Source organism: Carex rostrata, chromosome 12 (assembly GCF_964058835.1).
Source record: "Carex rostrata chromosome 12, lpCarRost1.2, whole genome shotgun sequence".
NCBI lineage: Eukaryota > Viridiplantae > Streptophyta > Magnoliopsida > Poales > Cyperaceae > Carex > Carex rostrata.
The window spans coordinates 1,009,256-1,033,757 of record NC_135929.1 but is presented as its reverse complement, the minus strand read 5'-3'; the positions used below and the strand labels follow the sequence as shown (position 1 = coordinate 1,033,757).

Sequence of the window (24,502 nt, the reverse complement as noted above, 5' to 3'; positions counted from 1 at the left end):
GGAAAGTAAAAAAGAAGTGGGGGAAGGGTTAAGAGGACCCGTCCAGGGTTTTTTTTTTTTTTTTTTTTTTACGGAGCGGGACGGGACGCTTAAACCCGTCCAGGATTTTCTTTTTCTTTTTTTCCGTGATTAAGGTTTAACGATGATTAACCGGGACGGGTTGTGTAGTCCCGTCCGGTAGGACGGGTTAACAAGACCCGATCTACCTACTTTTCGCAAAATAATTAAAGTATTGCTCTTTTTAAATATTTTTTTTATTTTATTTCTATTAATAAAAAATTCGGCCAGAAATTTTCCCTTTTTTGGGGATCTTGATGTCATAATCGGTAGCATCCGTTTTATTTTCTTTCCGGTATTTATTTCGTTTTTTTTTATAGCGTCTTTGCTGCCGGACACTATAAAGCTTGTAGCTGCGGTTTATAGCGTCTCCATGTGACCTTTGAAAGTTTTTGTTACTTCCATCTACCTTGCGGAGCTCACATATGATAGCAACATCATAATAACTATTTCTAATACCCAGATGATACATTATCTAAGCTAAGATAAATTCATTCATAAACTCGCAGAACACAACAATTACCCCAAGGTAACATACCATCCGAAAGGAGAAAAAAATAATATTGGAGAAGGACAACAGATTCACAAAAGGCTAAGTTGAGACCTATGATAGAAAGAGTCTCATACAATCCTCTCATCCCCTTGTCATGGGTACATTAGATGTACAGAATAAATGTAACATGTTGAATATATCTCGTTTGAAGCAGATAATAACCCTTTGAATACTTCAGCTGGGGATGCAAAAGCTTTTTCCGAGATTTACTTCAAAAAAGTGGGTGCATTGGGAGGTATCTTGTCATGCCTAGGCAAGGTAACGGTACAGGTTAGGATTTTCCTTGTCCCTCTCCAGATAGTCCCTGGTGATAAGGTCTTCAATCCTCTTCTTTATAGCCTTGAAGTCGGGCTGAATATCACGCAAAAGATAATAGTGAATACCAAGCTATGCTTACTCTTTAAACTTGAAGCAATGGAAATAAAAATTTATGAAAGGTTGGATTTTACTACCTTGAACATGCGACCAAGCTGCTCAACACACTCCATGACAAGTTGCTGATGGCCAAGCACCTTACGGCTCTTCATTATACGAACAATTGAGGCATCAATGGCATACCTCCTGTCTTTATCAACATCTTCTACCACCTTTTTCTTCTCATCTACTGGAGGAAGTGGAATCTGGCAACCAAAGAATTCACTCTGTCAAGTTCCTTAGACTGAACATAATCTAATTTAATCTATTATTCATTTTACTTTCTCTGCCTGATTCAGCAATCATGATGAGGTGAGGTTAATTGTATGCATAAAGAAATGGCCATAAAAATACCAAGGAATAAGATGGCATGTGCACAATTCAAGTAGATAAAATTTGGTTTTCATGCATAATTCAAATGTGTATGCATAATATTAAAAGTTTCCACAATTGAAAAAATAAAGTAAAAGAACATATAAACAAAAAAAGGGCAGCAGACACAGGTTCTAGTTTCTAGCAGTATTCTAGTGACAGTAAAAAGAATACAATTAAACATCCATTTGATTTGATTGCTTCTGCGTACTAAACAAGAGAATAACAGTACCTTGATTCTCCGCATCCTATCTGTGAACTTATTGTTGAAGGTAAATACATCATTGGGAGATATGGTCTTGGTGTTGGGCTCCTTAACGAGGATCTTGTACTTGGCACAAGAGAGAGAGTGGAGCAACCTGATCACATCATCATCGGTCAAGTTCAGCTGTGTCATTACTTCTGCGTAGCTCAACCTTTCTGAGGCATTAAACAATAGTAGTGCAGCAGCCTGTCAAATTCATCACAAGAGTTGTTTTCAGTAGGATTCAAGAAATGAAATGGAAGTAAATGTGCATCTCTTGTTCTCATTTTACATCACTGCACTCTTACAATAGTTTCTGGAACCACAAACTTATTGAAAGACCACAATAATTGTAGAACCAGCTGCTTCACATGTTCTCTCACATGATAAGTAGATAAAATTTGGTTTTCATGCAAAAATCATTTTTAAGTTCTAACAGATCATAAGCCCAACAATTTGAAATAAACACAATAAGCAAAAATTATATCTCATTACCAAGGGGCTGCACTAGCAAAAATAAAGTATTATACTAAATCTATTGTTCCAAACTGCACAAAACCAACACAAATATCATTATATAAGAAACTAAGAAAAAGAAAAAATATCATGTTGTAGAATACCTGGTAGGTGGTCACTATCATCTCGATAGTTTTTGAGTCAAACTTGCCATTGATATTGCAAGTCCCCAAAGAGTATATCCATGTTAGCTTCCTGTGCTTGGTCTTTGTCTGATAGAACTCCTTAAATACCTCCACACATTTAACCTAACAAAAAATTATACAAGCAATTATCAGTTAGAATAACCAGACATCAGTTTTGTTCAGTCATGAAGGCATAAATGCATACCATCTCAGAAGGAAGGTTGAGGTCAAAGGATTTGTAACTCGGCCAGAAACCTGTTGTCAAAACAGTAACTGTCAAGTCTATACCCGGATTTACTTGAGAGTTAGCGGTTAGATACTCCTCAAACTGTGTCTGGTTCTCCCTTGCAAGAGTGAGATCAGTGACCTGGTTGTTTAACAAAAATCAGAATATAGGTCAATAAATAACATGCAAAATTTACATTTACTTTTAATTATTAATCGGTTTAGTCAAAAGTTCAGAAAGTATTTCCTATCATACAAATTAGAATTGAAGGACACCAAAAGTTCAAAAGTTCAGAAAAATGTTTCCTATCATGCAAATCAGTTTAGTTCAAAATGCTTTTTGCTTGTGAGCTATTTAGTTTGTTAGTGTTAAGAAATTTATGACATTGTGCTGCTATAAAAGAGATTCATCTCTGGACAGCTATGATAGCAGGCCAGTAAGATGTGTGTCAAACCATCAAACTAAGACAAAAGTACCAAAAGAAAACTAGCCGTATACCATTCCTTCCATCTTAGAGGTGAACTGGCCACCACATTGCTGCTTGAGCTTTGTTAAGATACTCCTCTCATGATCATCATTTGCACTCTTATCAAAGAGCAACCTCCTTGCTAGCTTTTTCCTGCCAATTTATGTTATTCAGTAAGACATTTATACAAGTGTTTAGCTTTAGCACAGACAGGATTAAAGACATTCCCAAATGTGGCAAACATAGAGTAGGAAGATTCATGTAGTAAACCTACTACACCACAACAAGAACGAAGTAATGTTTACAGTGCCAATAATCCAAGCGCACATGATTATGTTTATTCAAAATTAACAAGGAAAAAGGTCACCAAAATTAACAGGAATAAGATATGCACATGATTATATTTCTCTAAAATTAACAACAAGAAGGTATGCACATGATTATATTTCTCAAAAATTAACAGGAAAACGGTAACATCTGAACAAATGACAAAACATGGCCACTGCCCAGAATGCAATTCAACTACAGAATAAACATGTTAGAGAAGAGGAAATAAAGACCAGCTAGAAATGTCTTATTCCCAAAGACTATCACTTACTTTTCAAATCAGAGGGAGGGAAAAAAAAGGTTACCTGTAGAACTCAGCAAAAAGATCCTTGTCACTTATATAAGCAAGGAGCTTTACCACCTGCAAATGAAAATAGTTAAAAAGTTTGAGTTCTGAGATTAACACTAGTGAGGTGATCAACTACGAGGGTAACATGCCAAAAGACAAAAATATATACTTTCTCAAGGGTTTCCTCAATTGCTTCATCACTCAGTTTTTCACTTCCACCCTTCTTCAATATATTATCGCAAAATGTTGCTAGTAATTCTGCACTTGAACTTCCTGCGACACCCTTATTACAGAATACCTCAAACGCTTCTTTCAAAGCCTGGAGAGAATAAGACCATCATAAATAAAAGTAGCAGTTTGGTATTTTAAAAGATATAAGGAACAGTGTATACAAAATAGTTCATGCATCTCTTATTACATGGAATCATTTCTAAATTAAAAGGTTGTATTATGTATGACAGACCAATGTTTTTGTATGCCACTTTGGAGAAGTATTTTTAGCTTCACATGAATGTATTTCCAATAAAGAAAAATAAGAGAACATATAATATCATACCTTATGGAAAAGAGTGTGGTTCTGAAAGCATTCAATAACATAGTTCAAATACTTGTCATGTAGTTCAATTACTTTCCTCACGAAGACCTGTAAGTTTGGTAGAGTATTTAATTAAATATTTAGAAAGTCAATGAAGGCAAAATATTGCACAGCATAAGAATGGAATTACCTGCTCTTGCAAGCCCATGATATCCCTCTTCTCCTCCTGCAGAGATTAAGTAATTGTCAGAAATCCATAGCAAAAACACCGACACCGACATTAAACATCCCTTTCTACAGGGTATTGATAATTCACTGAACCAGGGTATATGTTCTAGCTTAAATTAACTCAAGCAGAATCTATGTTATATGCACAACAGAGGACTGATTGAGACCAAATTGCATTCAAAAGAGGAAACTGACAAGTGCCATCTAATGTGCAACTAGTGCTAATTAGAACTCATTACAAAATGCATTAGTCAGCCGTCTCCCAAAGAAAGGAAGGATTTACAAGTAAATCTCCAAATGACAAAGATATATATGCAGTACCTTTTTGTTGCTTGCAGCATCTTCTGCTTGCTTCACTAAAGCCATTCCCTCAGAAGTGACATGCTGCAGAAAAATATGTGTTCAGTATAACCTATACGACCCTTATGTGTGTCCATGTTACTCATGATTTCCGGCAAAAAATTGAGAAAACAATATGAAGTAAAAATTGCCATCTATCCTTCATTTTCCAACAAATCAACCTTGGTACAGGAAAACTTGCTATTTTCCTCCATTTCCTTCATTTTCTAGCATATCAAACAGGTCACTACACGTATAATTCATCCAGATATGCAAGTTAAAAGAACTCAACAGTACCTCTTTAAACATCTGAGAAACTGGGTCTAGACCACGGTTGATTTTGGAGAAAAGTCTAAACATCCTTGAAAGATCCTCCGTCTGAAAAAACATGTGATAAATGTAAAATTCTTAAAGCATGCTATTATAAATTCAAAATACAAACAGACAAATGTCAATAGCTTTTGTTGCTTCTTACCTTGTCATCACGAAGCAGTACATGGCATCCAGAGTGCTCCTTTTCAAGAAGTTGGTTTGCATATACAGAAAGCAATTCGTGTTGTACTTTCTACAAGAATCACAAAGAACAAGGAACAACAGTTAAATGATAAAACATTATTAAGAAATTACAACAAGAGAATCGCATCATGGTACCATCCATCATGCTCTAGCAGTTTGGTATAAAGTCCAAATAGTGCTAACATAATATCTAATTACTACAATAGTAATACAAAAAAATGTATAAAATAATATTTCAGTTTAAATGATAACCCATATTCACCAAATATTTTAAAAATACAATTACTATGAGCTACTATACTAAATGTTACCAAGACAGGTAGCTAGCAAGTAAATATTGTTTATAGAAGCGCCAAAGTATAATTAATATACTAACACAATATGTTTACGAATATATTTGGTCCAAAAGGTAAGAAAAATTCAATAGGCACTACAATTATTTTGGGTACGAAAAGAAAAAAAAATGAATGATAGCAAGAAGCAACAGAGGATAACTAGAAGAGACCTCCAAGAGCTTATTTTCACTGCTAGAGTGCAAGTAGTGGCCGACCCTGTCCTTCTCCCTCTTGAGACATTCTTCAGCCTAATAAAGACAGCCAAAAAAGTTAGTCTAAAAGCAACGGCAAAAGAAATCAACAATAAATGTATAAATCCCTCCAAGCGTTTGATACCGGAAAATAATAAAAAGAAAGAAGGCAAAAAAAAGAAAAATATGCATACATCCCTTCAAGCAACTACACCTCACAATTACCACCAATATAGCAGTTCATATTTGCAGTTGATAAATCATATACAGTTATACCTTCAACATATAGTCAGGACAAGAATCTTCTAGTATCCAGATAGAAGCTTTTCTGGAGTAGTACGCTGCAGTCTCCTTGAGTAAATATTCTTCGAAGTCATTTTCATAACACTCCATGCTGCCAAGGCCAATTTCAACAAAAATGTCGAGTATATTCTTCAAAAGAGCTCTGTCAATCTGCTCCCCCTCACGCTCTTGGTCAATCTGTTGAAAGAGCAGTGCAAGATACAAACAGTAAATTTGACGAACAGCGAAAATTACAAAAAGAAATTTATTCAGAAATGAGGTACAGCCCAATTAATCAAAGTCTACACTTACCAACGACAGCACGGCATCTTTTACCATGCTTTTCATTTCTTGGTACACCTGAAAAAAATCATAAATTACAACAAAGAAAATTAGCAACTGCACAGAAACATTATAGCATCTATTTGTTTAATAAAAGCAACATATCTTAGTACCTTGCTACACAAAACAAATGGTATTTGCCAGACCAGCAAATAGCATTGTCATTAGTTTTACTCAATAACAAATAGAAAATAACTTTGGCCAATTCAGGACAACCAGAAAATACAAGAATAAATAAATAAATAAAAGAAGGCCAAACAGTAAATTATTAAACATAACGCCAGTCAATAATTACCCGGTCACGAAAGCAGGTGAGACCAACTTCGTTCAATGGAGGCAGCGACCTCCTAGCAATGAAATAGCGATCAAGATAATAGAAGAAACGGGAGAGCCACCTGACCATGACCTTGTGGTTTTGCCACCTCTTTTGAAGCTCCTTGAGCATGTACTCATGATGTTTTTCTCTCAATGCGGGCAACACCTAATTGAAAGGGATAATATTGACTTGTTAAAGGTCTCAACAAGTGCTAAATTGTCAATTAGCGAGCCAGCTGAACAGTGTTACGGATTGCTTTTGACATTACTTTGTGTTAAGGCAACAACCTACCTAAAACCTTCAGAAAATATACAAAGAAAGAAAATATGATAGAAACTAAAAAAATTGATTTAAGAAAGATCACAAATAACTCAAAGTGGTTAACAACACCGAGACAAGGTTTTAGATAGACCAACTTCGAGGGCTCATATAAAATAGTACCAAGTTGCAACTGTCCATTTGGCTTTACGCAATAATAAGCAGGTATTTGCATAGACTAAACGCAAACAACATGAAACTAAAATGGTAATGCTCAGTAGCATAGCTAAACAGAAATTGTATTCTTTTGGAGATGCAATGTGAATCTAAGAGATAATACCATATCATCTATGTATTCTACAAAAGCTTCCCGGTATTTCTCATAGAGCTGCTGAGAGTAGTCATGAGGAGGCTTCTGGGTGCACATGTTGTAGATTGTTCTATACAAATAAACCCATTTTAGTGAAAAAGGATAATATAGCAAAAAATATGTTTTAAACTTAGTAAGCTTGAAAACTAAAATTATCTGAATTAAACAAGAACAAGAAGGAAAATTTTACATCCAGAATTCCAGTTCCCTCAATTTAGCTAATAAAAAATAACTAAATCATGCCAATCAAAATTCTGTACCAATTTACTAATGGATAAGTATCATAAAGATTACAAACAGGTACACACTATAAAGATTCGTATGATGACCAGAAACTCACATCTAACACAAACATGTCTATGCATCTTCCAGGAAAAAATTTAGCTGCAACAATCTACCAAGTAAATTCACAACACATGAAAAAGATGAGAATTTTTTAAGGTACATACGTGTAAAGCATCATATAGTCTTCAGAGCTGAACTGGGTCTCGCCAGGTTTAACTTCCAGAAGATTTTTTAGCTTGGTAATACCCTTCTGCATGAAATCCCATCCTTGATCAAGCTCTATAACTTTTCTCTCGTGCATCGCCATTTTCTCACTCCCCAAAACCTGTAATAGAAAATAGAAGTAAGAACTCAAAATTATGACAAGAAGGTCTGTGAAGATTAATTTCTGCTACTAATTTCAACATCTCATTTTAAATAAGAAAATTTATATTTTTATATCTTTGCAAGAGGCAGACATCTAAAATGGCCCACTTTCAGAATTCTTGTATACAATGGCCTAATCCTTAATTCAGATGGAATTGTAAGTTTTTACAGACAGATGTGAAACCCAGCTTCAGACAACGAATCAAAAATTGAGTAAAGTTAGTCAAGCAAATTTAACAAACTATGTTCTTTTCGGCGTTAAGGAGCTAGGACCAAACCTGAACCCTTGAAACAACGAAAACTTTCCATACCATATATACAAATATCATCGTCTAAATTAACTTCACAAGGAAAAGGATATTGTCAACATATCCTGAAACCCTAGGAATGAGATGGAGAAAACTGAGAAAATCGAAGTATTTGGCACCCAAAAATTTGAAAAAGCCCAAATCGACCTACCAGAACAGCTCCAACGATAAAATTTCAAGGTCTTAGAACTCCCGATCTAAGACCAATCGGAGACTGGGGTCAGAAAGAGCGGGGGGTATACCTGGGGAACTCGAATCCTAACCCTAGATCAGGCGAAGCGAAACCCTAATCCAAAGAAGGCGAGAAGAGAAGGAGCTGTGTTCGATGGAGACGACGACACGAGGAAGGCAAAGAGTCGGCTTGCTTTCTTGCCTTTAAGGTTTTCGAGAGAAAAGGTAAGAAAGAACTTTTGATATATACACTGACGCAATAGAAAATTAGGGATCTATAAATAACATAGTTTATCTCAGGTACAAAATTAAATAAAGATTCGGTCCCATTTTTAGATATTTATTTTTTCGCATATTTTAAATCGGAATTGCCGTAATTATACTTGCCCGATTTTAACGAATTTTTTTTAATAGAATTAATAAAACATTAAATGACAGATTACATGGATTGGCGTAAGTAAGACGATGAGATATGGAAAAAAAAAATTAGGTTATTCTAAGACTGCTTCATTGCTTGCGTATTTTTTTCTATCTGGATCTTGTTTCTTTCTCAATTTTTTGTCGCTAAAAATATTTTTAGAGCATGTTTGACAATGGATTTGAATATGAAAAATAAGAATATCAATTTGTTTGTGAACTAGACTATGAAGAAGAAAAAAATGAATTGATTATACATGTAAAAGTTCTACGAAAATTTTCGTGCTAAATTGGTACATGTAAAAGTGTGCTGCCTAAGTTATATGTATTAGTTTAACTGGTTTGCAACCTAAATTCTGTACCAATTTGCATAAATGTCAAATTTACATTACCTCTATTCTCGGAAAAAATAGGTAGCAAAGAATTAGTAAACTAAATATGTAAATAGCAAATTAAGCAAATGCAAAATTATGCCTGATTTAGGTCTGATTTTAATCAAATGCAAAAATTAAGCCCCATCAAAAGAAGAAAATAAAAGCCATGATTGACGAGCTCAGCATTTGAGAAAAAAATTAGGTCTGTTTTTAAGTTCATCAAGCTTCTTTATAAATTTAATTTCAAAATCTATTAGATTTACTTCAAATGACGAATTCAAACTGTTTGAAATCAATTAACCGTACAAGTGATGCATCTACATGCAAAAATTATAAATTTTATAATTAATTTAGTATAAACTCAAGCGGTCATATTTATAAGGTTTGTAAATTAATTTGAATGCATTCATTTTTTAAACAATTTTTTACTAGTTGACTTTATACAAAATTAATTTAATTTTTTTAATTGTTACATGTAGACGCATCACTCGTAAAGTATAACAGCTTAAACAGTTTGAATTCATCCTCTCAAGTCAATTTGATATATTTAGAGTTAAGTTTACAAAGAGGAAAATAAATATGTTGGTATTCCAAAGAAATAACAGAAACCTGTTATTCCGATCTCAACCGTTGATCTTTGTTAAAATTCGTGCATGAAAAAGTTTACTCTTGAGCCCGCATACAAAACTTTGAACGGTTAGGTTCTAAATAACAGGTTCCTGTTAAAATAACAACAGATTTTTTTTCTATAAAGAGACTTTGTAAACTTAAAAACACTCTAATTCTATTCCTAAAATTGCAATTTTAAAAACACCTGGTTCTATTCCTAAAAATTGCAAGTTTTATAAAACACAAATGCTTCTGCAAAAACAAATTCTCAAATCTTCCCAATGGAGAAAACAGGACATATGAATATGTGAATTAAAATTCAGTGCACCTCATGTCTTTCATTATATATTCTCGATATTATTTTAAGCTTAAGAGGTCAAGTAATATAATAAGTTTTTCAACTATATAATTTGGAGTCAATGTATATATATATTATGTTGTTCAATGTTGAATTTTACTAATAGAGAATTAGAGGACTTCCACATTCAAAAGGCATTTCTAGAGAGTTTCTATTTAGAGGAGGAAATCCATTGGAAGAATAGGTCTAAACAACAGTGGTTAGATGCAGGAGACAAAAATACCAAATTCTTTCATAGAATTGCCTCCCGTAGACAAAAGAAACATAGAATCTCTCGAATTCAAGTGGGTCCTCTTGAATTGTCCACCACTCATGATATTCAGGTCCATGCCAGTGAATACTACAAACAGCTCTTGGGAGAGCCTGGCATTAAGTATGCCTCTCTTCATCCTCATTTCTGGCAGGAATCTGAAAAATTAACTCAGTCCGAACAAGATAGTCTGGTACAACCCTTTACTGAAGAAGAATTGAAGAAAGCTATTTGGTCCTCTAACCCTACAGGGGCTCCTGGACCAGATGGGTTTTCCTTTAAATTCTACCAATTTTTTTGGGAATTGGTTAAACATGACTTATTGTTAATGTGTCAACATTTTTACAATCACACTCTTACTTTGCGACACATTAACAAATCAGTTATTTGTTTGTTACCTAAATCTCATGATGCTAGTACACTTAAGCAATATCGGCCAATCAGCCTTGTTAACTGTAGCTTCAAAATTCTATCCAAAATACTCACCAATAGGCTAGAATCAGTTATGGATAGGATTATTGACCCCACTCAAGCCGCTTTTATACAAGGTAGATTCATTTTAGATAATGTTGTGTTAGGGCAAGAAATATTACACCATACTCAAAGTCTCCATCACAAAGGAGTAGTTATCAAAATTGACTTTGAGAAAGCTTATGATCGAATTAACTGGGATTACCTTTTAGAAGTTTTGAAAGGTAGAAATTTTGGTCCAAAATGGTTACAATGGATGCAGATTTGGCTAGAAAGCTCTCAATCTTGCATCAATATAAATGGGCATCTCACCCCATATTTTCTGTGTAAGAGAGGAGTTAGGCAAGGCGACCCTCTTTCCCCCTTTTTATACATCCTAGCTGCTGATACCTTGAGTAGAATGTTTAATGTCAGTAGAAATCTAGAGTTGATTCATGGGCTTGGTCCACCTTGTCATCAATATAGAGCAGTCACTAACTGCCATTATGCTGATGACACCATCTTATTTGCTCAGGCTGATCCAACGAACATAGAACTTATTTGGTGGACTTTGAGAGGCTTTGAGGCCCTCTCTGGTATCAAAATTAATTTTGACAAAATTGAGCTATATCCTTTGAATATCTCCTCTGAAGAGGCCCACCATTTAGCTGCTATCTTTGGCTGTCATATAGGAGATTTTCCTTTTAAATACTTAGGTCTTCCCCTTTCTCCTCGTAAATTAATGGTAAAAGATTGGGAATTTCTTACTAAGAAAATCGAGCACAAATTGCAAAATTGGAAAGGTAGAATTCTATCTCTTGGGGGGGGGGGGGAATCACCCTTCTCAATTCAGTCCTCTCCTCAGTCCCTCTCTATACCCTTTCTATATATCAGATCCCTAAAACAATTTTGCTTAGAATAGACAAGGCTAGACAACAATTCTTATGGCAAGGGTATGGACTCCACTCCCACAAATATGCTTTGATTAATTGGGAACAAATTTGTCTTCCAAAGAAACATGGGGGACTAGGGGTCTTGGATCTGGAACTCATGAATATAGCTCTTTTAGGTAAATGGAGATGGAGATTTAAAGACCCTTGCTGTCACGGCATATGGAAACAAGCCCTCACACTCAATTACTTCTCTTCTTCTCCCCTCCCTTCTTACTCTCCCTTTTGGCGTGCTGTCTCTAACAATCACAACTTATATGATAATCGCATCAGCCACCAACTTGGGAGCCAAAGCTCAATTAAGTTCTGGACTGATATATGGCTCGGAGACTGTTCCCTGGCCATTACTTATCCTTTCCTCTTTGAATTGTGTAGTAATCCAAATATCTTACTACCCGATGTCATTGCGTCTAAAGGTCAATGTGTACATTTTATCCGAACCCTTACTGGGGTAGTGAAATATGAATGGCAAGAGGTTTTACATATTCTTACTACCTTTGATACACATGAGTCTCGAGACAGAATTAAATGGCTGTTGGAATCACATGGGAAGTTCTCTGTTAAATCCTTATATCTTTTTCTTAGTTTTGGGGGTATCCAAGAATTACATACACTGGAATGGTGGCAATTACCAATACCACCAAAAATTAAAGTTTTTATGTGGTTGCTTAGCAAAAACCGAATATTGACTAAAGATAACCTCGCTATCAAAGGGTGGCTGGGCAATCACAAATGCCAATTCTGTCTTGAGGAAGAGACGGTGGATCATCTCTTCCTTACTTGTAGTACAGTAAAACAGGTTCTGTTCTGGTTAGGCAACACTCCCAACTTTTTGCCTGATTGGCATGTTTTTCAGGATGTTCTTAATTTTGGATTTGCTTTACCATCAACACATAAAACATACTTTCTTATTACACTTAGTGCATTTGCTTGGACAATTTGGAACTCTCGAAATAAAATGTGTTTTCAACATACCCCTCTTGAATCTGTTCGTTCTCTGGTTACTCATATAGTTCATTTGGTTGTTTTATGGACAGGGTCCCTGACTATAGAAGACCAGCATGCCAGAGATGCTTGGCTGCCTGTTGATCTGGATGACATCCCTTTGCAAGAGTGGAACCCTGCAATTGCTGGCCAAATTGTTGACCTTGACAGTGATGTTGACAACAATGCTTACACACAGAGCTGATCCTTATGTTTTCTAAATCTTCGTTACTTTTTGATATATTCTGTTTTGCTGGAGTCTGCTTTATTTTGGTTGAACTTTTTTATTTTGGGCACTTTGATTTGGACGAATATATAGGCTGTAAGTTAACTTGGTTTCTATATGAAACGGGCTCTATGCCTTATTTCCAAAAAATGTTGAATTTTACAAACGAGAGAATGTGAGAAGTGGATTCACGAAGTAGAAGAAGAAAAATATAAGAAATGCATTCTTGGAAAAATTGCACATATATAATTAAAGAAAATTCCAAAGATGACTCTAGATGAAAATCGAGCTCACGTTACCTAGCTACTTAATTATTTAGTGCAAATTCACGAGGGAAAAATAACCAGCGTCTAATAGGAGAGTCGTCGTAGATTAATTCCAACGTTAATAGGAGAGGAAAATGAAAATCGGTTGGTTTCTTCGATAGTTATGATGTTATTATATATATAGAGTAGAACTAGGGTGTTCTTAAGCTCACCAAAGTGTTTGGTGAGCTTGACTCCAAAACCCGTCAAATCGGTTTCAAATGATGAATCCAAACCGTTGGAACCCGTCTATTTTACGTGTGATGCGTCTACATGTGAAATTTTTGAACTTTCGAATTAGTTTAGTATAAAGTCAATTGGTCAAAATTAGAAGGTTAATAAATTAATTTTAGTGCATTCATTTTTTGAACATGTTTTGACCGCTTGACTTTATACTAAACTAATTCGAAAGTTAAAAAATTTCACATGTAGACGCATCACACGTAAAATAGGCGGGTTCCAACGGTTCGGATTCGTCATTTGAAACTGATTTGACGGATTTTGGAGTCAAGCTCACCAAACACTTTAGTGAGCTTAAGAACACCCTAGTTCTACTCATATATATATTCTTTGACAATCGTACGTTATGATGTGGTATGGTAATAAACTACTAATTACTTTCAAACTCACTATTTTTATTATTAATGAAAATAATTATGTACATGTACATTTATGTCATCATCTATATATATTATGTGGTACTAGTGAATGATTCGGGGTGAGTTCGTATGTCGCGAAATTGTAGGGGATGAAATTTTATAGATTTGTCAGTCCACTAGTTTAATTATATACGAGAACCAATACTTATAGCTATGCATGAAATGATTATGAGAATGTGTTGAAATAAATGTTCGGTTGTATCATAAAATTAGTTGTGAAATTAAAACCTTGATTTATTTCCAAAATATGTTCTCATCTAATTAATTAGACCAATAATGACAATAAAGTTTATCATATATTTAAAGTTTAACCGGTTTTAGAACTTAATTAGTCACATAAGAAACAATAAAGTATAATTAAGCTACTTGTATATAATTTCTTAGAAATTAAAATGTAACAAATGAGAGAGGAGAAAGATTGGTTCGGAAAACAAAACATGAAGAGAGAGAGATAAAGAGATGCAGCCGCCGCCAATTTTTCACAAAAGAAGAGATAGCGAGTTTGAGAAAATAATTGGATCTTCGTTTTGTTTTTCTCTCTCTACACTTTATTCCTTCTCACGCTCTCTCATCTCTCATTCATTACATTATCATTTATGATAAAATTTAATTAATGCACATTATTTGGTCTAATTAATAGACGAAAAAATTAAAACATATATACATATTTTAAAATAAAGTCAAAATTTCCTACAGCTCATCTCATGGTACCAAACGTTCATTTCAGCACATTCTCATAACAATTTTCATGGATACTCGTGAGTATTAGTTATCATAAATAAATGATTGGGTTTTTGAACCCGTGAAATTTTATCATACACAATCCCGTGACAAACAAACAAGTTCTAATTCATTCACTAATACCACGTAATATAGATGATGACATAATTAAGTATTTTATGTAATTTTCATTCATAATGTAAATAGAGAGTTTGAAAGTATTCATCTCAAAAAATAACATTATAATTATCGAAAATGATATTCTCACACTCTTGACTGGTTTGATTGGTGTTTATGCTAATACAATTACAGAATTAACTATTAAGAACACCTGTTTTGTATTTGTAAGAACTTAATTTTTCATAATTCACTACTATTGTATATATTTTGACGTTTTGAAATAAATATTTGTTTGCATTTAATAAATAATATTTATTAAATGCAAAGTTTATTTATAGATATCGGTTTATTTTAAAATTTGACTGCGTTGCGATGTGCAAATAGACAGGCATGCAGGAAGACTAATACAAACATAGATACTGGTTCTGATTGCTAGTAGATCGAGTTGTAGCTGTCTTAGTAAGTTCTGATGGGGGACTGACTCGTAGGGATTCACTACGTGGTGTACGTGTATTCTTTCATTTGATCAAAGTCGAAGGTTGTGATTCAGAACAGCCATGCACGAAGGGAATCAAAGAAAGAGAATGGAAAGAAATCGTGTGAAATTCATCTCAATTACACCTCAAAGAAATTTCACTTGAGTTTTTCTCCACATGCATCATCTAACTCTCTCCTCATTTTGTGGTTATTTTTTCATCCACTTCTTTGTAATAAAAATTAATTTAGGGCTATCGACGAATAAACTTCTAGAGTCTTCGGTGAAAAATAACCATAAAATAAAATAATATATATATAATTTGACTTCTTTGTAATAAAAATTAATTTAGGACTATCGACGATTAAACTTTTAGGGTTTTCGATGAAAAAATAATCACATAATAAAATAAAATAATATATATGTTGTTGGATTTCTTTGTAATAAAAATAAATTTAGGGATATCGGCGAATAAACTTCTAGGGTATTCGATGAAAAATAACTATAAAATAAAATAATATATATCTAATTGAACTTCTTTGTAAAAAAATTAATTTAGAGCTATCGACGAATAAATTTTTAAGTTCTTCAATGAAAAATAATTATAAAAAAAATATATATTATATATCAAATTGAATTCATATTCTCTGAGAATCTCTCGAACTTTGAAAAAAAAAAATAGGGCCATGCGGACTCTATTTTAGAGCTGCATCTCCAGTAAATAGGACCGCATTCTTTAGATGAGCCGTGATTTATAATTGTACCGTGGTTTTTTTTGTTTATTTTTTTTAGAAATGATATTTTTAAAAATTTCGGTTAATTTTATCAATAAAAATTCATATGAGCGTTGGGAGAGAATTGAATGTTCCCCAAAACGCCTCCCACCTTGAGTCAGTCGAGTCCCCGCAAGACACTTCGATCAAACAAGGAACAAAACCCTTTCGCCTTGGGCCTCTCTCTCTCTCTCTATCTCTCTCTCTCTCCCCTCTACAAAATGAGCACGGCAGCCGGAGATGTCGGAGGCAGTGCCGGGGCGGCGGGAAAGAAAATCCCTGCGGCTGGATCGATGCCATGGGTTCGGAACCTTCGTCGCTTCGTCGGATCCGGCTCAGGCCTCGGATCTGAAGCTCTCATGGGTTAGCGTTCTCTCTGTCTCTCTCTCCTTCCCCTTGCATTATTCTCATTCAGTTCTAAGTGATCTATGATCTATCACAAATTCTGGCCATAATTTGTTGGGAGTTTTGTTATAGGCTGCTTTACTTTTGTTGGTACCTATATTTTTTTCAATTTCTCCTGCCTTTAGTTCACATCTCATTCCAAAAGTTACTCCAAATTGACCATTCCAACTCAATTCAGTCATGATCATGATCCCTATTCTGGCTGTGAAATCGGATTTACTGGAAGGAAATTAGGGTTATAAGATTGAACTTCTTTTGCCTTGTCATAAAGCTTTTAGCTAAATTAACCAGACGCTGCTGCTCTGTTAGTTTATCACATGCCTTGTTGCAAATTGTATGCTAAGTACTGTTTAACTGAAGCTTATTGAGGCATAATTGCAATGCAAATATGAGTGTTAGTTTGAAAAACTGGTTGATTGTTCAGTTGGGGTTAACTGCAAGCTTTTGGTTATCATTATTCTGCCATTTCATACTAAGCTACCAATGACAGCATTTCTAGGTACTGTTTAGAACTGATTTTTTTGCCACTTATCATGGAAATATAGATTTATCTCGGGCATGTACTTGTGCGAGGAGAAATTTTGTTTATCCGTGCATTTTTGGGCTGTAAATCAAACTTATGGTGTGTTCATGGGTAAAATTGTTTCTATATTACCAGTATCTAACTATCTAAGCCCATCTTTACTCACAAGTTTGCAATCACGCCTTTTAAACTGAGCCTGAAGTTGCCGCAATTAGTTATATACCGAAACAGACTGCATCCTAAATAAATAAAGAGGGTGTGTGTGTGTGTTCTTCTTTTCGTGGGGCTGGGTGGGGGCGAAGTTGGGGAATCATTGCTTGTATTGGACTGTTCAATACAAATTAAAGATCATACAGGGCAGTTACGGAAAAGGTACCATAAAAGTAGGCTTCCATTTGTTGAGAAACAAAAGTTGTGGAATTTGAATTTAAATCATTTAAACTTTTGTGTAACAACCCACTCTTACAGAGTTGGAGACTAAGAGGATTTTGTTGGAGATATTCAAGGAGAGGCAGCAGAAGAGCGCTGAAGCTGGATCCATCCCGACCTTCTACAAGAAGGTGAGATGCTGAGCAAGGGTTACCATACTATTGCCACATACCACTGTTATTTGTTGGCTTTGGCAAACTAGAGGTGTTGTAAATGCTCATTTAAACTGAACAACCCTTCTAAAAATGGAAACATGAAAGGTACAATGCAGAGCTCTGGGACATTGATTGAGCTGGATGGTGAATAGCCCCCCAACTGTGCTGGTTTGATATATTGTTTTTGTTCTGTTCATCTCCTTATTCTGTTTTTGTTGACGTCTTATGGGTCAATCTGAGTTTTATGTGGAGATTAACATCAAATTTGATTAATGCCTCCTCAGCCAACCTCCTAGCACTAGTATTTTAAAGCAAGATACTGTACGGGTCACAGTTCATTGTCATAATTTGATGAGCAAATTAACAATTCTTCGAACCGGTAATTCTCCTAAATATCTTCTTTCTTTTTTTTTTGTAGAAACCTGATGATGGATCTATCAGCCATCGGGTTCAAAGATTGGCCAAGTATCGGTTCCTCAAGGTACCTATATCGCTTGCTTCTGCTGGGAAGCATTTATTGCTTACTGTGTTTGGTGGCGGCACAACAACCCCAAATGTTTTCAGTATTTACATGTGGATCTTCCAAAACACTACCTTTTAATAGAGATGCAGCAAATTTGTTGTTTTCTAATATTAACCTCCCAACATCATGTCATCTTTGAGGGCTTAAAAGCACAATCACATCCCTAAACTACAACTAAACACGGATGAAGCAATGAGATAATTGATCCCACTTGTTAGATCCAGTTTAATCCTAATTTCTGTTTATCGAGGACATGAATGGGGATATCAAAATTTATATTGATTGTTAAAACTGAATTTACAGCAGTTGGTTGCGAGCAGTGAAAGCTTGGTGTCTTTTTCTTCTTCTTTTTTCTGTCCTTCATTTTTATACTTTTTTTTGTGGTCAACTAATTTGCAGAAACAATCTGAATTACTTCTAAATGCTGATGACTTGGATGCCATGTGGGTTTGCCTGAGGGAAAACTGTGTGATAGACGATGCCACTGGTGCTGAAAAGGTAATCTGTATATTTCCCAGTGAAGAACAAAGATTATTTATAAAAACAAAGACAAAAGGATATTGAATTGAATCTGGGCCCACCTACAAGTTCATGACAAAATCTCTGTTCGGGCAATAATTTCTGTTAAGTACCACTTGGACTATCAATCAGACATCTTGGAAAAAATAGGCGGAAATATATTGAAGAATAATAGAATCTCAGATCGGTATATACCAGGCCGTGCTCAATGGTATTTACCATTCACACGTTACATAGATTTGATTAATATGTTGATGTGAAATTAATGCCATTACAGATGCTTAAAATGTGAATACATTCTGTGTAATTGGCCATCTCAAATGTTATTTCTTTTTTTTCTTTTTTAAAAAATTAACTTTCTAGCCTGTTATCACTATTGCAGATGAATTATGAAGATTTCTGTCACATAGCCTCTGTGTGCACAGAGCAAATTGGACAGAAATGTAAGCGCTTTTTTAGCCCCTCCAATTTTATGAAGTTTGAGAAGGATGAATCAGGAAGAATAGCTATATTGCCATTCTATCTGTATGTTATGAGAACTGTAAGTCTTTCTCCCTGTCTCCCCAAAGTGTTACTATTTTACATTTGTTTTGGCAAAACTCTAAAAAAAAGTTTTCTTCCTTCCATTTGGAATTTGCACTATGTTTAATGGACGAAGAATGTTGAGGTCAGCCGACACATGGTTGTTGTAGTGGCAGGTTTGGTGCACCCACTCTATTCTGAAACTTGGATGAAGAAACCCAAAGAACAAGCACGCATATAGCCTTGACCTCATTAAGAAAATCCAAATGTGCAAAAGTAAAGAGTATTAACTTATAGATGAACTGAATCACTGGTACACAACCACATAAACTAACATTTTGCGTAGAGTTGGAGTGATTCTCCCTAAAGCATAGTTTAACATAAGGGAACTCGTTCAATTTCATTTAATATGTTGACTACTGGTTTCACAGGTTTCTCTTACGCAAGCAAGAATCGATATGAGTGAGCTTGATGAGGATTCTGATGGATTCCTCCAACCTCATGTGAGAAATATTCCTGCCTTTCTTTTGCTTTTGTTTTATTTCTTTGAGCAAATAACTATACTGGAGTTAAGATCATATATTTGGGCGGTTCTTGACACAAGTTCTGATATGGTCAGAGTATAATACTCATTACTAAAGATGATTGAAGCTATATTGAAAAGATATAAAATGATTTGCATGTCATTCCAAAAAATTGGTAGCTTCAAAACTTACATTACATCATGGTTACAATTAAATGGACGGTGGTGGTTGTACAAGGGTTTAGGACGGCTAGTCTGATTGCAAACTCGAGCTGCAATTGAGGGATTTTACAGGTGCAACTGGGGTGGCTACCTATTGGGCTAGATTTGAAACTTTTTTTACTAGTTATATATTAAGTCCTGAACCCAGTGGGTCTGGAAATTCATTGCACTTTACTGGCCTTTCTTTAAATGGGTGGTGGTGGTGGTGGTGGTCAATCCAACTGTTAGCTATGTCATAATTGCAGAAGATGGCAGCTTATGCAGTGATGATGCATACATGGTAGTTTTGGCAAAATAAACCTGGGTGAACTGAAGCTTGAGCTTATATTTTGGCTAAAAGACTAAAATAAAGGATAAGGGCTGATGGCAGAAACCTAGGCTAAATATGACTTGGAGGCTTTTATTTATATTGATGTGCCAAAACAGAGAAATATGATTAGGTTCAAGCCCATTGGTTGGGACCTGAGCCTAGATGGCTAATCTGATGGCTCCATTTAAAACAAAACATTTGGTTTATGCTCAACAGGCCTGGGTTTATACTTGGGCTTTGTGACAGATGCTTTGTGGTCTGGTGCCTATGTTGGTGTTGTTGATTGAGCTTTAATTTTTTTTTTGGAAGTAGATTAAGCTCTAAATTTATAAACTGCAGGAAATGGAATCATACATAAGAGGCCTTATTCCCAATTTGGCACAATTACGTGATATGCCATCACAATTCGTCCAGATGTACTGCCGCATAGCTGCACGCAAATTCTATTTCTTCTGTGATCCACACAGGCGAGGTGCATGCTACTTAAGATCACGTTGAATTATATGTACTATGACTGGTACATGGCAGTATCCCGAGTTATCAAGTTGTATTGATAAGATTGGCACTTGTTCTGTAAATTTTGAATCCAAGTTTAGTTGGTGCAAGCAAGCTTCAACTATTCTTCTGTTCCACAATGCTACCTTAATATGTCTTGGGCTCTTGGCATGTCTGTTTTTTGCTTGAGTAATCTAATCAGTACTCGATTTGATGAAAGTAATTGCAATTTACTCTCATCGTGCAACTAGTTACCATGACAGTCTAGAAAAAAGGAGCTTAAATTTGTCAAAGCGTTGCTGAACCAAACTGGCTTTTAAATTGTTATTCCATGCTGTTGTGGCCAAACGAGACCTCAGAACTAGGAGAATCTGGTGTGTGATCCCTAATAATATGAAAATATGGCTAAGAAGATTAATTTATTGATTGCTTGATACTTGAAATCTAAATTATACAACCATGTCTTCCAATTATTCTTAGGGAAAGCATGCATAAAGAAGGTATTGCTAAGCAATTGTTTACAAGAGCTGATGGAATTACACCAGGTAATTATTTTTCTTTTCCATAACTATGTCCTAATAGTATACATCTCTCGTTGAAGTTTGCTCTGATGTTTGAATATCTTTAGATAAGTTATATGATGATAGGTTTCATCTTTTAAACTTGGAACCATGTTTATGTTACAATTCTGTTGTCCTTAACTTAGTTAATCTAAAGGTCAATCGAGACCACATTAGCGCTCTTTGTTTCAACATGCTTAGATTTCCTGGTTTATGTTAATAGGTTCAGCTCTGGTTTAAGTGTTACAAATTTATTAAATTTATTTACTTTTACACTATATTTATAAGATGCGACCCTATATATTCAGGAAAGCGAGGAAGAAGTCACTGATACTGAACAAGCTGAGAATTGGTTCTCTCTCACTTCAGCGCAGCGTATTTGTGGTATGGTGTGATTGTCTTTATTATTATTAGATCATCACACCCCATCTTCCATTTTATCCAGTCAAATGTGAAGCTCACTAGCTCATAATTTTAAGGTCATAATTTATAAATTTAGCATGAGAAGCTGGTTTATTGATCATCTTCTGTAATGTTTGGATAGATGAATGTCTTCAACGATTTTCATGTGTTGGTTTTGGCTGCATGAACTGGTAGCAAAGATAGTGACGTATTTCTCTCTTTCTTTTTTCAGATATGTTTCTGGCACTAGATAAAGACACTAATGGGACTCTCAGCAAGCAGGAGCTTAAAGAATATGCTGATGGAACATTGACTGAAATCTTTATTGAGAGGGGTAGGTATTAAACCTACAACACAATCTCATAGTACTATAACTGATAGAGAAGATAACGGACTAGCTCAGGACTGGTTTCCAAATGTGTGATTAATTGCACAGGTTAAACCAAATAAGAGTCATTATGTCATTTGTGGCATGAGGCATTGATTGAAAAAATGAATCAGAAAGAGAGGTATCTGAGTTTTCTAGTCCTTGATTTCTGGGAGGGTTGCTTTCAGAAAAAGAAACAAACATGTTGGTAACTTGGTATGCTAGTAGGTACTTTTGACTTGTGCAGAAAAGGGACTGGATTATGAGACTATCATCCTTGATATTATCAAGAAAAAGGGAAACATCTTGGTATAATTAGGAGTACCATTTGTATGAACATGACTGGAATGTAAGAACATACCTTGAGGATTGCAATTCTTTGGTACCTACCAACAAACAAAAAGGGTGTAATGCTGTACCAATTTAAGTTAGCCCTTGTAGTCGAGCTTCAACTGAGGTCTTAGATATTCTTGAATAAAGATGTGCTAAGCCTCGAATTAACAAAATTTGGATCTACCAGTCCTGATCAAACTTCAACTAGATCTATATGTACAAAAGTAATGAAACAGTACCAAATTATGGTATTGTATCCTTTTATTTATCCTTGATGATCTAATCTTGTTTCTATGCAGTTTTTGATGAGCATGTGCGTAGAGGTAAAGTAGCTGGTGGCAATTCGCGCGAGATGGATTTTGAAAGCTTTTTGGACTTTGTTTTATCCCTAGAAAACAAGGATACCGCTGAAGGCTTGACATACCTATTTAAATGTCTAGACTTAAATGGGAGGGGATTTCTTACCACAGCTGACATCCATAGCCTCTTTAGGTCTTACACTACACCCCACGCCCTTTCCCCCTCTTCTCTTTTGCTTTATTTTGGCAATTTGGTAAGCTCAAGCCGTTAATCTATTGTAAGTAAGCCAATGCAAGTCAATCCATGGTTATTGGATTATGTTGAGGCTTAATTTTACATTTGTTGGAATATGATGATGAATGCAGGTACTTAATAGTTTTGTGTGGGTACCCAAGAATATTTTGCAATTACAGATGACAAATCTTCTGTAGTATATAAAAAGAGCATAGCATATCCTTTGGTTGCTTCATTATACATTTTTCTTTTAATGCAGAGATGTGCATCAGAAATGGATAGAGGGAGGTAATTATGAGCTCTGTATAGAGGATGTAAGAGATGAAATATGGGATATGGTCAAACCGGCTGATCCTCTTCATATTACATTAAATGACCTGTTAAGTTGTAAGCAAGGTGGCACCGTTGCTAGCATGCTCATAGATGTGCGTGGCTTCTGGGCCCATGACAACCGAGAGAATCTCCTTCAAGAAGAGGAAGAACAGGTGGAAGAGCAATAAAGGAAGTATGTATAGAGATGATTTCATGGAAAAACGATCAAAATATCATGTGTTTGCATCCTTGTTAATTTTCTGATTTATTGTAGTAGGTTGTTAGTAGTTAATGTGAATGAGAACATTGTAATATTGATGTATTTGTGGCGTTCGAGTGTGTACTTTGTGGCTTTTAGTGGGTATTAGTTTTCCCAGTAATCTTGACAGTGGTTTTAATTCAAGCTTCTAGAACCCATTATTGTTGTTAAATAATGAAGTGCATTTTATTTAATTTTTTTACAAATAATACTAACACATTTTACTCTGTTAATAATATTGCTAATATGTTGACAGTTTCGAGCTTCCGAAATAAGAGGGAGACCGACTTTTTAAAATGTACCCAATTAGATATTCCATTAATTGGCCTGTGCGTTTTGATTACTCATTTTGGCACTTTTGCATGGCAATGTGATGCGCTTTTATTGGTAGAATGTTTGTTCCCGGCGAGCAAAATAATTTTTCTTTTCTCAATTAGCGAGTTACGTATGAATAAATATTTCAGAAAAACTAGTGCTTATTTTGTCAAAAGACCCCTTATTTAATAGATATATATTTTGTTAAAGCAATACGTGAAGAAATTATTTAAATAGGGTTGTTTCTTCCCGATTTGTTTATTAATAGGAAAAAAAAAATGAAATAGTAGGATTTTGTGAAATCTTGGAATATAGAAAAGTATAACATTCAGCTAATTCAAACATTAATCCGAGATCGCTAATTTAAAAAAAAAAAAAAAACCTGGACGTTATGGTCCATTATATACAATACTTTAGCAACTTTTTTTTTTGGGGTTTTGGTTTGATGAACCAAAAATGAGGACTTAGCTGCGTATGCCAAATCCTTGGTTTGATGAATGAAATGAGAGTGCTTCAGATAAAAAGAAGAGAAAGTTTAAACTTCAATCTATCTCTGTGATTTTAAAAAATAACAGGGTCTATATGAAAATTTTGCTACCCTTTAGAAAATAAAAAAATGAAGGGTTGATTTGTCATTTTTGTTCTTTCTCAGTCTTTCAAAATCAGTATAGAGCTTTTACTTATATTCAAGTT

At 34.9% G+C, this 24,502-nt stretch overlaps 2 protein-coding genes across 2 annotated transcripts; one reads left to right on the top strand and one right to left on the bottom strand.

Moving 5' to 3' along the window:
* Window positions 1-528: 528 nt before the first annotated feature.
* LOC144562897 (cullin-1) lies at window positions 529-8,692 on the bottom strand. The gene is made up of 20 exons (XM_078312243.1): window positions 8,503-8,692; window positions 7,751-7,911; window positions 7,272-7,371; window positions 6,653-6,838; window positions 6,328-6,375; window positions 6,010-6,213; window positions 5,713-5,790; window positions 5,167-5,256; window positions 4,989-5,069; window positions 4,674-4,736; window positions 4,315-4,350; window positions 4,146-4,232; window positions 3,759-3,908; window positions 3,606-3,661; window positions 3,006-3,126; window positions 2,487-2,648; window positions 2,261-2,404; window positions 1,629-1,847; window positions 1,063-1,230; window positions 529-961 (listed from the first exon to the last, which is right to left on the bottom strand). The coding sequence occupies exons 2-20, from the start codon at window positions 7,891-7,893 to the stop codon at window positions 860-862; spliced, it is 2,238 nt and encodes a 745-aa protein (XP_078168369.1). The 5' UTR covers window positions 7,894-7,911; window positions 8,503-8,692; the 3' UTR covers window positions 529-859.
* A 7,526-nt stretch (window positions 8,693-16,218) lies between these two features.
* FASS (tonneau 2 (TON2)) lies at window positions 16,219-23,727 on the top strand. Its single transcript, XM_078312100.1, has 12 exons — window positions 16,219-16,464; window positions 17,498-17,589; window positions 18,032-18,094; window positions 18,536-18,634; window positions 19,038-19,196; window positions 19,609-19,680; window positions 20,572-20,704; window positions 21,208-21,272; window positions 21,596-21,671; window positions 21,922-22,023; window positions 22,689-22,881; window positions 23,183-23,727. The coding sequence occupies exons 1-12, from the start codon at window positions 16,323-16,325 to the stop codon at window positions 23,421-23,423; spliced, it is 1,437 nt and encodes a 478-aa protein (XP_078168226.1). The 5' UTR covers window positions 16,219-16,322; the 3' UTR covers window positions 23,424-23,727.
* Window positions 23,728-24,502: the final 775 nt, after the last annotated feature.

Excerpts from the sequence above, each read along its gene's own strand:
- LOC144562897 (XM_078312243.1), bottom strand. The coding sequence starts at position 7,893 with ATGGCGATGCACGAGAGAAAAGTTATAGAGCTTGATCAAGGATGGGAT. Across the intron at positions 6,214-6,327 it reads AAGATGCCGTGCTGTCGTTG|ATTGACCAAGAGCGTGAGGG; the intron begins GTAAGTGTAGAC and ends CTCTTTCAACAG. Across the intron at positions 3,127-3,605 it reads CTTTTTGCTGAGTTCTACAG|GAAAAAGCTAGCAAGGAGGT; the intron begins GTAACCTTTTTT and ends ATAAATTGGCAG.
- FASS (XM_078312100.1), top strand. The coding sequence starts at position 16,323 with ATGAGCACGGCAGCCGGAGATGTCGGAGGCAGTGCCGGGGCGGCGGGA. Across the intron at positions 21,273-21,595 it reads AGCTGATGGAATTACACCAG|GAAAGCGAGGAAGAAGTCAC; the intron begins GTAATTATTTTT and ends CTATATATTCAG. Across the intron at positions 22,024-22,688 it reads TGAAATCTTTATTGAGAGGG|TTTTTGATGAGCATGTGCGT; the intron begins GTAGGTATTAAA and ends GTTTCTATGCAG.